Raw genomic sequence first — 13,955 nt, forward strand, 5'->3', positions numbered from 1 at the left:
CACGCAGTCGCGTGCGCGCACGCCGCCGCTCTACTCGGGCACGCCCCTCCCAACCCGCGAGGGCGCGCTTTTTACTGCCCCCGCGCAACAGTTCTCTGTCGCGTCCGTGCGTCGGCTGATTGCGCATCAGCTCCGAATTCCGCGCGCTGAGGGAGGGAGGGAGGGAAGGAACGAGCAAGGGAATGAAGGTGGGAGGGAGGCTAGGGCCATAGGGCCGCCTCTCCAGAGCGTGAGAAGCCTCCCAGCTGGGAAAGAAGGAGTGAGGAACCAAAAAACCCAGGGGCTGGGGTAGGGCAGGTTTGGAGCGAGGGTGAAGCCGAGGTGGGGGGGCGGGGGGGTGGGGGGGGGGGGGGGGGGGGAGAGAATGGTAAGGGAAGTGGGTGGAGGGGCAGGAGGGCAGAGGTGGAAGAGAGAACGGAAGGAGATGAAGGAAGGAATAGGAGAAAGAAGAGAGAAAGGAAAAGAATAGAGGGAAGAGCAGGAAGGAAAAGAGAATAGGAGAAGGGGAGGAGAGATAGGTCAGGGAGAAGAAGGAAAAAAGAGGAGGGAGGGGAAGGAAAAGAAAGGGGTCCAGGGAAGAGCAGGGAGGAAGGAGGCATTGGAGGAGGGGAGGGAGAGGAAGGAGGAAGAGAGAGAGAGAGGGATGTGGAGGAGAAAGGGAAGACCTGGAAAGGAGGAGGGGAGGAAGGAAGAGGGATGAGCAGGAACGGAGGGGAGGTTGAGAAAGAAAGAGAGGAGCAAGAAGGGAGGGAATAGGATGGGAAAGAGCAGGAAGGGAGAAGGGGCAGGGGAGGGAAAGGAGGAAGAAAGAACTAGGGGAGGGAAGAGCTAGAAAGGAAAGAAGAGGGGAGAAGAGACATCCTGGGAGAGGTGAGAGAAAAAGAGGAGAAAGAGAAGGTAAAATGAGGAAAGACGTAAAGACGAGGGAAGGGGGAGAAAGGAAGAGAGGAGATAAAAAGTGAGAGAAGTGAAGAGGAAGAAAGGAAAAGGGAATGAGCTGAGGAAGATAAAGAGAAGGGATAGAGGGGGAGAAGGAGCAAAGCAGTTGAAAAGAGGATAGGTGGGGAAGAAGAAGGAGGAGGAAGGGGGAACAAAGGGGAGAAGGAAGGATTGGAAGCATAAATAGAATTTTTAAAATTTAATTTAATTACTTTAAATTTAACTTTAAGACATTTTTGTCTTTAACCTCAGTTTCAAACATGATGTTTGTCACATAGAAGTTTAATCCTTTTTTTAAAAGACTGATTGAGAGGGAGGGGGAGGAGAGAAAGGGATGAAGAAGGGAATAGAGAGGGGAGAGGGGGGAAAGTGAAGGGGAGAGAACTAGCTACTGGGATTCTTCTGAGTCTTATATCTGAAACTTTGTTAATTGAATTCAGAAAAGCTTTTTGCTTACCTTTTGTGGATAGAAATAAAGAGTCGGGGGAGTGGTGTTTTATAAGTACACACATGTGAGGAAACCTAGGAATGAAAGGGTGGAGGAGTAATGGTGAAGCATTTATTTGAGTTAAGATCAATGGAGAAAAAAAACAGAAGTATTATAAATGTGCTACATAACACCTGGACAGAAAATAAGATCTAGATGAGTTTTGGAACATCACAAGCCTAGCATGAAAGCATAATTAAAACAGTGATAAGGGACTTCACAATACTCAGGACCACCACTGTTAGGGGTTATTTGTCCAAAGGAAATCAGGTAATAATTTCTTGATTTGCTTTGATGATAATGTTATCCTTCAAAAGATTGAAAGACCATAATGGAATACTATTGTGTTATAAGAAATGGTGAGCAGTCAAACTTCAGAAAAACCTAGAAAGACTTAAATGAATTGAATCTGAGTGAAGTGAACAGAACCAAGAAAACATTGTACGCAGTAATAGCCACAATGTTCAATGACTAAGTTTGATAGACTTATCTTTAATTTGCAATGCAAGGATCCAAGACTACTCCAAAGAACTCACGATGGAAAATGCTGTCCATATCCAGAAAAAGAACTATGGAGTCTAAATGCAGATTGAAGCATATTACTTACTCTTTTTTTCCTCTTTTTTCGTTTCTTCTTTCTTGTGGTTTCTCCCATTGGTTCTAATTCTTCTTTACAACATGACTAATGTGAAAATAGGTTCAACATGAATATATATCAAATTACATGGCATCTTGGGGCGGGAAGAAGAAAGAAATGGGAACAAAATTTGGAACTCAGAGACTTATGGAAGTGAATGTTGAAAACTAAAAATAAAAAAAAATAACCGGGCGGCCAGGTGGCTCAGCGAGTAAGAGCACCGGCTCCAGTGTCCGGATGACCTGGAGATCGAATCCCAGGCTCAGATACTCAGCAGCATACCCAGAAATAACTGGCCATGTAACCTTGAGCAAGTTACTTAACCCCGATTGCTTTAAAAAAAAAATAACCAATGAATGAAAACTACTATTTTGGATTAGATTTTTCAGCCACCAGAGAAAATACTTGAGTTTAGGTCAAATCAAATATTAAATTCCTGCTACATGTCAGGCACTGTGCTAAATGCACTGGAGTTAAATGCCAGAAGAGGTGCAGGTTGGTGAATGGTCAGCCTTTGCCTGAGGTCTTGTTCAATGAGAGAAAATCCTGTATCAAGGCAACTCATTCCACTTTTGGATAACTTTAATTGTTAGCAAGTTTTTCTTTATATCAAACTCAAATTTATGTCCGCAACTTCTACCCTTTTCTTCTGGTTCTGCTCTCTGGGACTAAATAAATTTAATCCTTTTCTACATTATAATTAAAATACTTGTAGTTATGTCTTCCCTTAATCCTCCAGGGTGAACATCCCAAGTTCTTCAAATGATCTTGGTGTACAGCATAGATCTTAGGCCCTTCTCCAAGCTGGTTATCCTCCTCTTGATTCTCTTCAGCTTGTCAATGTCTTTCTTAAATTTTGATGTCTAGAACTAAACGACACATGAGAGAAATTCTGAAGACAAAATGCCTAATGTGGATGCACAGGGATCTTGCCCATCGACTTAGATTTGTTAAATAATAACAGGTGTAGGCAAAAGCAGGCTACTAAGAAATACAGAATTATGGCAATATCCTGAAAGAAGAGTCAGTCAAAAACAGGATAGAACTAATGCTTGTTGTGATTGGCAAGATGATTGGGTTATGCAGAAGAGGTAAGAGCTATTCAGCTTTTCCTTTACTTCTACTTTATCTGTCAAACAGAATGATATTTTGCCTAGCATGGACTATACAAAGATGGGTAATAGCTACTACCCAAGTTTTGAGAACTGGCAGATGTAAATATTGAGTCACTGTTGCAATAAGCACATTATTAAAGGGATGGTTTATGAATATCTTCAGAAAGTTGTGATCACAAATAGCCAATATAAGTTGACCAACAGGTCACAGAGCTTTTTTCATTATGAGTTCTTTCTTGTTTTTAAATTACTAAGAATGATAAGAAAACTAGAAATGTGTCTGATGAAAAAAAAAATAGTATCTTATACTACATACTACACTTAATTCCACATACTACAATTCCAAATGGATAAAAAAAAATCTAAGTATTAAAAAATTATTTTAAAAAAGGAAGTAAACATGAAAGACAAAATCATCTTGCTCACATAAAATTTAAGAACTTTATTACAAATATTCAAACAACAAAATATTCAAATACAATAGTCCAGGTTAGTATATTATTGTTAAAAGCCACTCCACCTTTCTAAGTGATACTTTAGTAAATATTTTGTGTGTGTGTCTTGCAAAGGTTGTTTGGATATATTTTTGTGAAGTATGTTGTGTCAGACAACAAAATTAGTTTAAAAATTTTAAGATTCAGGCATGGTAGACTAACCTGCCTTTTTTTGGGGGGGGGAGGGGGAAGGCAAGGCAATTGGGGTTAAGTGACTTGTCCAAGGTCACACAGCTAGTAAAAGTGTCAAGTGTCTGAGGTCGGATTCGAACTCAAGTCCTCCTGACTCCAGGACCAATACTTTATTCACTGCACCATCTAGCTGCCTCATGCCTTCCTTTTTGAATAGGATTATTGAGTTAGTAGTATATCAGATCTTTATAAAGTTTAGTTTGATTTTAGCTCAGCATTTAAAAAAGTTGTGAGATTCTTGTGGAAAAGATGGAGCCAAGTCTACAGTTGTACTAAATCATTGCATAGTTAGGTAGGTCTGGACACCACTGGAGACTTCTGCCAAACTGCCATTACAGCATTAACAACTGCTCTTTCAGTTTGGCCATTTTGTTATATATCTAATCACATTATAACATAGCACATATCTGTTTTTCTTCTCCACCAGAATATCATGATATACTTTATTATACTCTGTAAAACCCTATATAAACTATGTCTATGGCATTTTCTGATCTACCATTTCAGTAATCATGTTTAGAAAAGGAAACAAAGTTTGTATTATCTGTGAAAAACCACAGTGCCTCTTTGTGATGCCTCTTTCTCTAGGTATTCATGGCCAGAATAGGCACAATGGAGTGACAGGGGACTCTGAGCAGAATCAAAATAAATGAACTTGATCTTCTGACATGGGAGTTGTGTTACTGGAAATCCTTTGAGCACTCATCTTGACCTCTAGCAGAAGACATAATGTGATTTCATGTTCTTTACAAGAGCCTGACATTTCCCCCGTTGGATTATATGTATTTCCTGAGAGCAGAATGGTGTGTTGAGGTATCTTATAGCCACAACTTGGGGAAGCAACCCTGGTGGAGAAGGTGCCAGTCATTTCTCCTGTACACTAGCCTAACTAAAGCATCAAGGCACTGAGGACAAGATAGGAAATGGCATGTGCCAGAAAAGTCAAACTACCACTTTGATCACATTCTTAGACTGTCATAGACACAGTTCAGAGCCCTGAACCCAAAAACATTGGGAATAGCAGTGCTTCTAGCACAGTGCCTATAGCCATCATCCTAGGTAACAACCTCTTTGCAGATGCACCATGAACCTGTTTGTGCAGATGCAACAGCCACAGCTAACTGAAAACCCAGAAAAGAAAGAAGTCCTGGGCACTGTCAGACAGCTTAGCATCGGAAATTACTAAAATTTTATTGGTGGAAATGATATTAAAGAAGAGACTTTACTACATGTTTTGTTGCACCCTAAGAACCATGGCATGTTTCTTTCTTCCAGCAGAAACCTATCTCCTACTAGATAGAATGTGAGCACCATGAGAGTAGGGAATGTCATTTTCGTTTGTATCCCCAGCACTTAGAACACAGTGCTTTTTGCACATACTAAACACTTTTTCATTCATTCAGTAACAAAAGTTTGAACTAGGTGGATATATTCAGTTTTGATATATGATCATTGAAATAATCTTAGAACACAGAACTTGGAAGAGAATATGTATAAACATGCTTTAAAGGGAAGCCTAGAGGGGAAGAGTCAAGTTGCCAGAGTAAAGGCAGAGACTTGCCTGAGATCTCTCCCAAACCGCTCCAAATCCTTAAAAAAAAAAAAAAAGACTTTAAACAAATCCTAAGCATCAGTGCCCACAAAAAGATGGAGTGAAACAAAATTTCAGCCCAAGATAACTTCAAAGATCAGCAGGAAACGTCTTTTGCACCAGAGTGGGAGTGGAACAGAGTCTAGCACAGACTGGAACCCAGCAAACCAGAAGCAGGTCTTGGGAGCCACTGAATCAGCAGTGCCAGCAGCAGCAGTGGTTACTTCTGAAGCTCTCATGCTACAAACTGCAAGGGGATTGAACAATTGGTCAGAAGTAAATTACAGGCCTTTTTGTGAGCACTGAGGCAGGACTCTGTTGCTTTGCCCATACTTGGATTCAGGTCTCAGTCCTGGGTGGCAGTCCCAGGGCGAGGAGGAGCACTAGCATTAGCAGAACTTGCTGCCACAGTGGAGGGGGGGGGGGGCCCTCCTCATAGTTCCAGGGCAGAAAAGAGTGCTTGTGGTCACTCACAACCACAGCACAGTCCAAGAGAGAAATAAACACCTCAACTTCGATCATACCACCTTCTTCCTGGTGGAAAACTTACAAGTCCCTAGAAGTATTTCTGAAAACAGCTACACAAAACCACTGAAACTTGGGACAGTGCTCTCTCCACCCTGGAAGCAGAGCCCTACTTTACGAAAGAGTTTAAAAGTCAAGTCATAAGCTGGGAAAATGAGCAAACAGAAAAAAATCTGACCATTAAAAAGTTACTATGGGGGGGGGGCGGTTAGGTGGTGCAGTGAATAGAGCACCAGCCCTGGAGTCAGGAGGACCTGAGTTCAAATCCAGCCTCAGACACTTAACACTAGCCATGTGACCTTGGGCAAGTCACTTGATCCCAATTGCCCTGCCTTTCCCCCTCCAAAACTCAAAAAAAAAAAGTTACTATGGTGACAAGGAAGATCAAAACACACTCAAAAGAAGACAACAAAGTCAAAGCTCCCACATCCAAAGCCTCCAAGAAAAATATGAATTGGTCTCAGGCTATGGAAGAACTCAAAAAGGATTTTGAAAATCGAGTAAGAGAGGTAGTAGGAAAATTGGGAAGATAAAAGAACAATGCAAGAAAATAATGAAAAACGAGTCAACAGCTTAGTAAAAATTTACTGAAGAAAATAACACCTTATAAAATAAGACTAGGTCAAATGGTGAAAGAGGTACAAAAAGCCAATGAAGAGAAGAATGCCTTGAAAAGCAGAATTGCTCAAATGGAAGAGACACAAAAGTTCACTGAAGAAAATAATTTCTTAAAAATTGGAATGAAACAAATGGAAGCTAATAACTTTATAAGAAATCAAGAAATAATCAAACAAAACCAAAAGAATGAAAAAATAGGAGGCAATGTGAAAAATCTCATTGGAAAAACAACTAATCTGGAAAATAGCCAGGAGAGGCCATTTAAAAATGATTGGATTGCCTAAAAGACATGATAAAAAAAAAAAAGCCTATACATCATCTTTCAAGAAATTATCCAGGATGGGGCGGCCAGGTAGCACAGCGAGTAAGAGCACCGGCTCCAGTGTTGAGAAGACCTGGAGATCGAATCCCGGGCTCAGACACTTAGCACCCACCCAGAAACACCTGGCCGTGTAACCTTGAGCAAGTTACTTAACCCCAATTGCTTAGGGGTGGCCAGGTGGCTCAGCGAGTAAGAGCACCGGCTCCAGTGTTGGGACGACCTGGAAATCAAATCCCGGGCTCAGACACTCAGCACCACACCCAGAAATAACTGGCCGTGTAACCTTGAGCAAGTTACTTAACCCTGATTGCTTAAAAAAAAAAACAAATTATCAAGGAAAATTGACCTAATATTCTCGAACCAGAGAAATAAAATAGAAATGAAATTATTTACTGATTGCCTCCTGAAAGAGATCCCAAAATAAAAACAGGAATATTATAGCTGAATTTCAGAGTTCCCAGGTCAAGGAGAAAATATTACAGGCAGCCAGAATGAAAAAATGCAAGTATGATAGAGCCAGTTAGACAAACAGAAGATTTAGCACCTTTTACATTAAAGTATCAGAGGAAGAATACTAAATAAATTGGAAAAAAAAATTTTTTTAAAAGGGCAGCCTTGAAATTAAGGTTCAAGTGAGAGTTACAAAGGTTCCAAGACCTTGGTACCTACTGTATCCCAGAATAACTGAAGGTCAGCTGCTCTGGGTCATACTTTTCCCTTTGTGAAAAATTTAAGCCCTGTTTCACCACTCATTTCTGTCATACTTAATCTATAAAATTTATGCATATATATCAGTATTTTCAGGGAATATTACTGGGAAGCAATTCTAGCTCTTTCTTTAGCTAACAATATAATCTTTGACAATTTACTTAACCAATTGACCTATTTCCTCATTTGTAAGATGAATGTGTGAAATGAGTTACCTTGAAAGTTTGAAATTCTGTGTAAGCCTACTATTCCAGTGCTGCTATTAAAACAAGAAAATTAGTTGTACATGCCACTACTACCTTAGTTTAAAAGGAGAGCTACAAACTCCATTAATTAAGGCATTGTTATTAGCTTCTCATTTAAGTGCTTTTTATAGCATCAAATCAGGAAGTAGGCCTTTATCTACCCCTAACTTCTCAGTTATTAACACTATTACTAAAATGTTCAAGAATTGGTGGCTGTAGGAGCATAGAGAAATATCTGCATTTGCAGAAGCCATCCTAACAGTCTGGGAATGCACTCCCTTTCATCTCCATCTTCTGAATCCTCCTCTGTTAAGACCTAAATCTGGTTGGTACCTTCCCCAAATCTCCAGTTGAAATACTTCCCAGGTTTTCCTAGAGCATGCTCTCCACCTCTTTCCTCACCCTGTCACTCCCTACTTTATTTTCATGTACATATTTCCCCCAATAAATGTACATTTTCCCTGAGAGAAGTAACTCATTTTTAATTGTATTTATCCCACAGTGTATAGTCAAGTATTTTATACACGTTTCTGAACTGTCTTAAAATTATATGGACAATTACTCTTAGGATAGGATACAAAGAAGTAGATAAGTATAGTATAGATGAAAGCATTTACTGACTATGTACCATGTTCCAGGCACTGTGCTAAGTGCTTGAGCTGCAAAGAAGACTCCCCATCCTGCTGTCAGGGAGCTTGCAGTTATGGGAAGATAAACTTTATGGGTTCTAGAAATAGGATGTAGGTGGATGGTGTGGAGAGGAACTTGAAGGTGGCATGGAGGACTGGATCTGAACAAGCTAAGGTATTAATCCACTATCAGAGCCTGGTGTTCCAGAGGCCAAGATGAAGGTTCTGACCTTCCAATATCATCCTCCTCTATTCACTACTTTAACTGAACTCCACTATGACAGGACTGTAGCCAAGTTAAAATATGTAGCTAATAGTAGGGATGATATGTGCTTAATGATAATTCCGACCTTCATTGCATTTGCTCTTTACTTCCTTTACAACAGATGTTATCTTTATTTTCAGTGTCTAATCAGAGAAGGCCCCATTACCTATAGCATCTTTATAGAAAGATTATAAATAAAGCAGTTATTCCTACCTGGAGAGTTTCCCATATTTATCAGTAAAATAACAACGGATAAGGCATATCCAATACTTGATGGCTTTAGAAGGGTTTTCCCCTTCTTGAAAATCCATTTTGTTCAGTCCCATTCAGGCAGTCCGTGTGTGATCCCACCAGGAAGTTATGTAGTAATGTAGACAGGTCTTTAAGCAATACTTTCTAAACAGATTTGACCACTGAATACTTATAAGCTTGAAATATAGTGATGGAGCCTATAAACACTAGGCTAAGAATATGGAATGCCTCCAAGATGAAAGGTTCCAGGGGTGATACATTTTATATATATATATATATAACATAATATATAATTATATATATAATACAGTAATTCACACTAAAAAAATTGCTGAAGCCTATCTTTAAAATTTTGAGTTTTAAGACATGACTAGTGTGAAAAAACTCACAGAACTCTTTTCAAGTTATCAATGCTACCTGAAGCATTTAGGAAACGTTGCCCTAAAGGGAATGGGACTATCTAGTATCAGTAATAATTAACATTTATAGAGCTCTTCAGATTTCACTCCTCCCTGTAAGATGGTTCCTAGTGTTCCTACCCCAACTTTATAGAGAAAGAAGCTGACTCAGGTTAACTAACTTGACCTTGGTCACAGGCTTAGCAAGTACCAGAGGCAAGATTTGACTTTGACTTAAGCCCAAAGCCTCTTCCATTACACCAGGCCATCGCCCCTAATTTTTAAGTAGTGTCAGAGAAACAACTCATCTCCAAAAGGTTAAAAGGCAGTTTACTGCTAAGGAAACTATTGTGTGAGAATATTTTTATCTATTACTGTCTTTCACAGATATATTTACAACTCTAGGATTTGTTTTTGTATTGTGGTGGATCCAAATGTTTTTCTTGATGAAAACCATGGGGACTAATTTTTCTTGTGGTGTAAAGCATTAAGGAAAAGTTAATAGAAATCCAGTATTTCCACCTCTTGCTTACTGAATAATTACAAAAATATATATTTTTAACTTATTTGTTTTTTGTTCCAATTAGGTGATAAACTACACGAGTACAAGGCCCACTTCTGATTCTTTGTATCCTGCACTGATTTGCATGTAGATTTCAACAGGCATTGCAATCAATCATTTCTTTCCTTCTTTTATGATTTAGAAACTCAGTAGTTACTTGAAGATATTTCATTCCAGGCAGTCAGAACTTATCAAAACTCTAGTAATGTTTGCAATAAGCAAAACAATTCTGGATGTCATTTAGTCATTCTATTTAAGATTCCAAAATTTACTTAAGACCAGTAGTTGTGTTTGATTCCCAGATTTAGCCAAAAAGAGGAGTCTGACAACTGGCTGAGTACTAATCCTTTGAAATATTTTAAAGTTGTCTACCTAACAAAAAACTTTATCTTCAATATTAATTTCTGCTTTAAAGGTGGTAGAATCTGTCATGAAAAGTAAATCCCCAAAATGAGCAAAGAAAAAGGAAAGTGGACCATTTATACCAAAATATTTATAGCATTATATAAAAATATTTGAGTAGCCAGAAGTGAAACTGAGGGAGGTGCCCACCTGTTGGGGATGGCCAAACAAATTATGGTATATGAATGTAATGGAATTGTTATGCCATAAGAAATGTTGAGTTTCAATACCTGTATGAAAAGACGTAGAGTGAAGAAAACAAAAATAGAACAATATATACCATGAAAATAACAGAGGGGGGAGAAACCTTTGAAGGGCATTAGAACTGTAAGCAAAGCAATGATAAATACCTAGTTCAGAAGACCAAAGAAGAAACACACCACTTATTTCCTACCAGAGAAGTGATGGACTTAAAATGTAGAGATATACATATAGTTTTAGAAATGGCCAATGTGGGGATTTGTTTGCCTTGGACTATGCATATTATTGAGAGGTTTTTCCTTTTTTATCGTTCAATGAGGAGGAAAAGTAGTGGGGGAGATAAGAAGTGCTTGTAAAAAAGAATTTTTCTTAAAAAAAAAAAAGGAATGAACAGTTCAGGGGCTGTATTTAGTGATGAAACTATCAAGTTTTATTTTTAAATGATGCTTTTCAATTGAAGGTCAAAAGGAGAACTATAGTTTTATTATTTCTTAAGAAATGTACAACTTTGTGCAATCTTCAACCCAAAACAAAAGGATGTAGAAAGCATAGCATAACTAAGCAAATCTACAGAATACACCAGTGAAGCAGCCCTGATGGGTCCCTTCTCTGAAATCCCATAATGTCTTCCAGCAACATATGTGAGTGTTGCATCAAAAAAAAAAAATCCACGGATTCTGTAATAGAGCCCAATAAATCACCTTCACAGGAAAAAAAAAAAAGCAAACTTATTCTACCACAATCTCATCTTCTGATTCTGGACCAAAGTTTTCTATGTTGGCTTCTTTTTCATGAACACTGACAGTTCCCATGGCATTCCCCTCCGGGTCAAGCTCTCTGCTCTGGCCGTTGTCATTGCTGGTTCCTACACATGTATTCCTATTCTCACATGTTGGTTTGCTTACTATTTCTTCTTCCAGTGGGTGGCTAGAAATATCACCATTTCTAGCCTCACCAGTATCAACAGTGCTTTGTCCTTTGGTCCTCACTTCACTGTTCTCTTGTGGTGGTACTGCTTCTTCTCCATCGACTGCCCTGACTGCTGCAGCAATGACCTCTGCTAACACTGCTGTAACTACCTCTTCAGCAGTCTCCTCTTTGTCTTCATCTCCTTCAACATCTGGATCCACTATTTCATCTGTGAAGGGATCTTCACCCTTGATGAATGAATAGAAACAACATCAGTGACCTGTCACAGAAAATAAAACACAAAGAATAGCTAGAAATCTAGACATTCAAAATAATCACAATAGGGACTAAAGCTGTTGGACCTAGTTAAAAAAGCCTAAGACTTTACCTTCTAAAACATACGAAATAGAAATAACAAACATTCCAAGTAAGATCATAGTTGAATTAAATTTAGGGAAAAGAACAACCTTTTCCAATAACAATTTCAAAAATATACATCAATTCCTTACTAAAAAGAAAAAAAAATTAGAACTATCTCTTGTGAGAGACGTAACTCTCTACAAAAACATTGTAAAGTAAATAAATGACCTTAGGAGAAAATTACAAGAACCTATACCCAATGGTTTCATGGATGGATTTATATCATCCACTTATTGAACATGAAGTTAATCTTTAACTTTCTACTTAAAGAAGTATATTTAAATTAATTGAAGGCTCAAATCTGAACCTGACTTGAGTCAATATTTTTGCACATCCTAAGGCATACACACAAATGCTTCAGTATACTTGAAGGACTGTAAGAATTATTGACAAGATAGAAGTCCATACTTTAAAAACTGAAAAAAGACAGAAACAAGGATCATTGTATGACATGTTCTTAAGTCTTAATTCTCAAACTGCACAAACTGGTTAATCCAGGACTTCATTAAAAAGGCTCTAACATAAATTTCCCAGTGTATATTATTCGGCAAGATTGGCATTTTAATGACAATAATATGCTCTTTGATCTCCTTTCTACAGGCAACCTCTCTCAAAGTCTGCATCTTCTGAATTCCAAAATTAACGGAAATTTAACTAAGTGAAGAACTGGAATACTTTGGAGCTGAAAGATAAGCCATCTATGCCAAGTAGTTTGAGAATTTTTAAAAGGATTAATTTAGAAATCACTGTGAATAGAATATATAAGACTAATGCATTTTCGTGGATATACTTTCTAGACATGTGAGTGTTATGCTAGTCTGTATTTTAGTAGAAATTTTCTGTTCATGAGTAAACAGGCTGTCAACTTAAAGTACTGTACAACTTTAAATTATGTTTTATTATTATTTTAAGCTATAGATATATACAAAAACAACTAAGTTCTCTCAGAAAATCCCTAAGATCTGGGTGAAGCCACATGTTACTAAACTTCTGCAAGTCTAAAACCCAGACACATACATTTTTCTAGAAAATCCAATTATTGCCAAATATTGCAGTGTGGATATGTCTACGTAAAGGACAATCCTGTTCTTTTTCAAAAAGTTCTGCTTACCCACTGACATGCCTTCCCCTGCCCTCAACCACAAACCTTGAGGTATTTTTCAAGCATTTTCACTATATGTCTGTTGTTCAAGACACTCTTAGCCACATGTAGACTTGTCTTCTTGAATTGTTCAGCAGCAAGCTACAGAGGAAGGCAAACATATATTACTTTCGGAAAACTTGCACTGAGGGAAAGTAAATAGATTACAGGTCTGTAGTAAAAGATTTAGGTTACAGAGGTGCTGATCTGCATTGACAAGGGCGGTTTCCTCACTGGGAAATCAATATAAGAATGACATCATAAGTCTTGTTTAGAGGCAGCCAGATGACACAGGGGATATAGCACTGGGCCTGGGATCAGGAAGACCCGAGTTAAAATCAAGCATTACACACTTAAGTGTGACCCTGAGAGTAAGTCACTTCACCTCTGCCTGCCTGCTTCCTTATCTATAAGATGGGGATAATTATTATCCCCCCCAGCACTTACCTCCCAGGGCTGTTCTGAGTAAAAGTGCTTAGCACAGTCCCTGGTCCATAGTAAGCACTAAATAATGTTAGCTATCATCTAAAAACAAACAAAAAAGAATCATTCTTCTACAGAGGGAAGCAGTAGTACAATTTATTTTGATTCAGAAGGGCATGCTGTTAAGGGCACTGGCCTTGTCAGAATATCTGGGTTCAAATCTAACCTAGCTACGTATCCTCAGGTAAGCTGTTTAATTTTTGATGTTCAAGTTTTTCTTGTTTTAAATGGGGGTGGGGGGAAAGAAGGAAGAGTGAAGTTTTTTACATATTAAAAGCATGACAGAACTATAAGTATTTTTTGATATAGTAAGTCATCAAGACAGGGAGGTTAGAGTTGTTAAGAAGCTAAGCTGTCCAGGGTCAGCTCTGCAAGGTACCATGCGGAGTGCTGCAAATACAAGGACAAAAACTAAATATT

General features: G+C 38.6%; 1 protein-coding gene across 2 annotated transcripts in view; it reads right to left on the reverse strand.

Moving 5' to 3' along the window:
* Nucleotides 1-10,989: 10,989 nt before the first annotated feature.
* AKAP8 (A-kinase anchoring protein 8) overlaps nt 10,990-13,955 on the reverse strand; it is a 63,791-nt gene continuing 60,825 nt past the window's right edge. For both annotated transcript variants that reach the window (XM_069086946.1, XM_069086945.1), the window contains exons 13-14: nt 13,059-13,154; nt 10,990-11,739 (exon numbers count right to left, since the gene is read on the reverse strand). In XM_069086946.1, the coding sequence (XP_068943047.1) occupies nt 11,311-11,739; nt 13,059-13,154 (525 nt within the window). In that variant the 3' untranslated portion in view covers nt 10,990-11,310. The remainder of the gene's footprint in view (nt 11,740-13,058; nt 13,155-13,955) is intronic.

The sequence above is a fragment of the Petaurus breviceps genome, unplaced genomic scaffold (genome assembly GCF_028583685.1).
Source record: "Petaurus breviceps papuanus isolate PSGF00001 unplaced genomic scaffold, PetGlider_PUasm1.0 180, whole genome shotgun sequence".
Taxonomy (NCBI): Eukaryota; Metazoa; Chordata; class Mammalia; order Diprotodontia; family Petauridae; genus Petaurus; species Petaurus breviceps.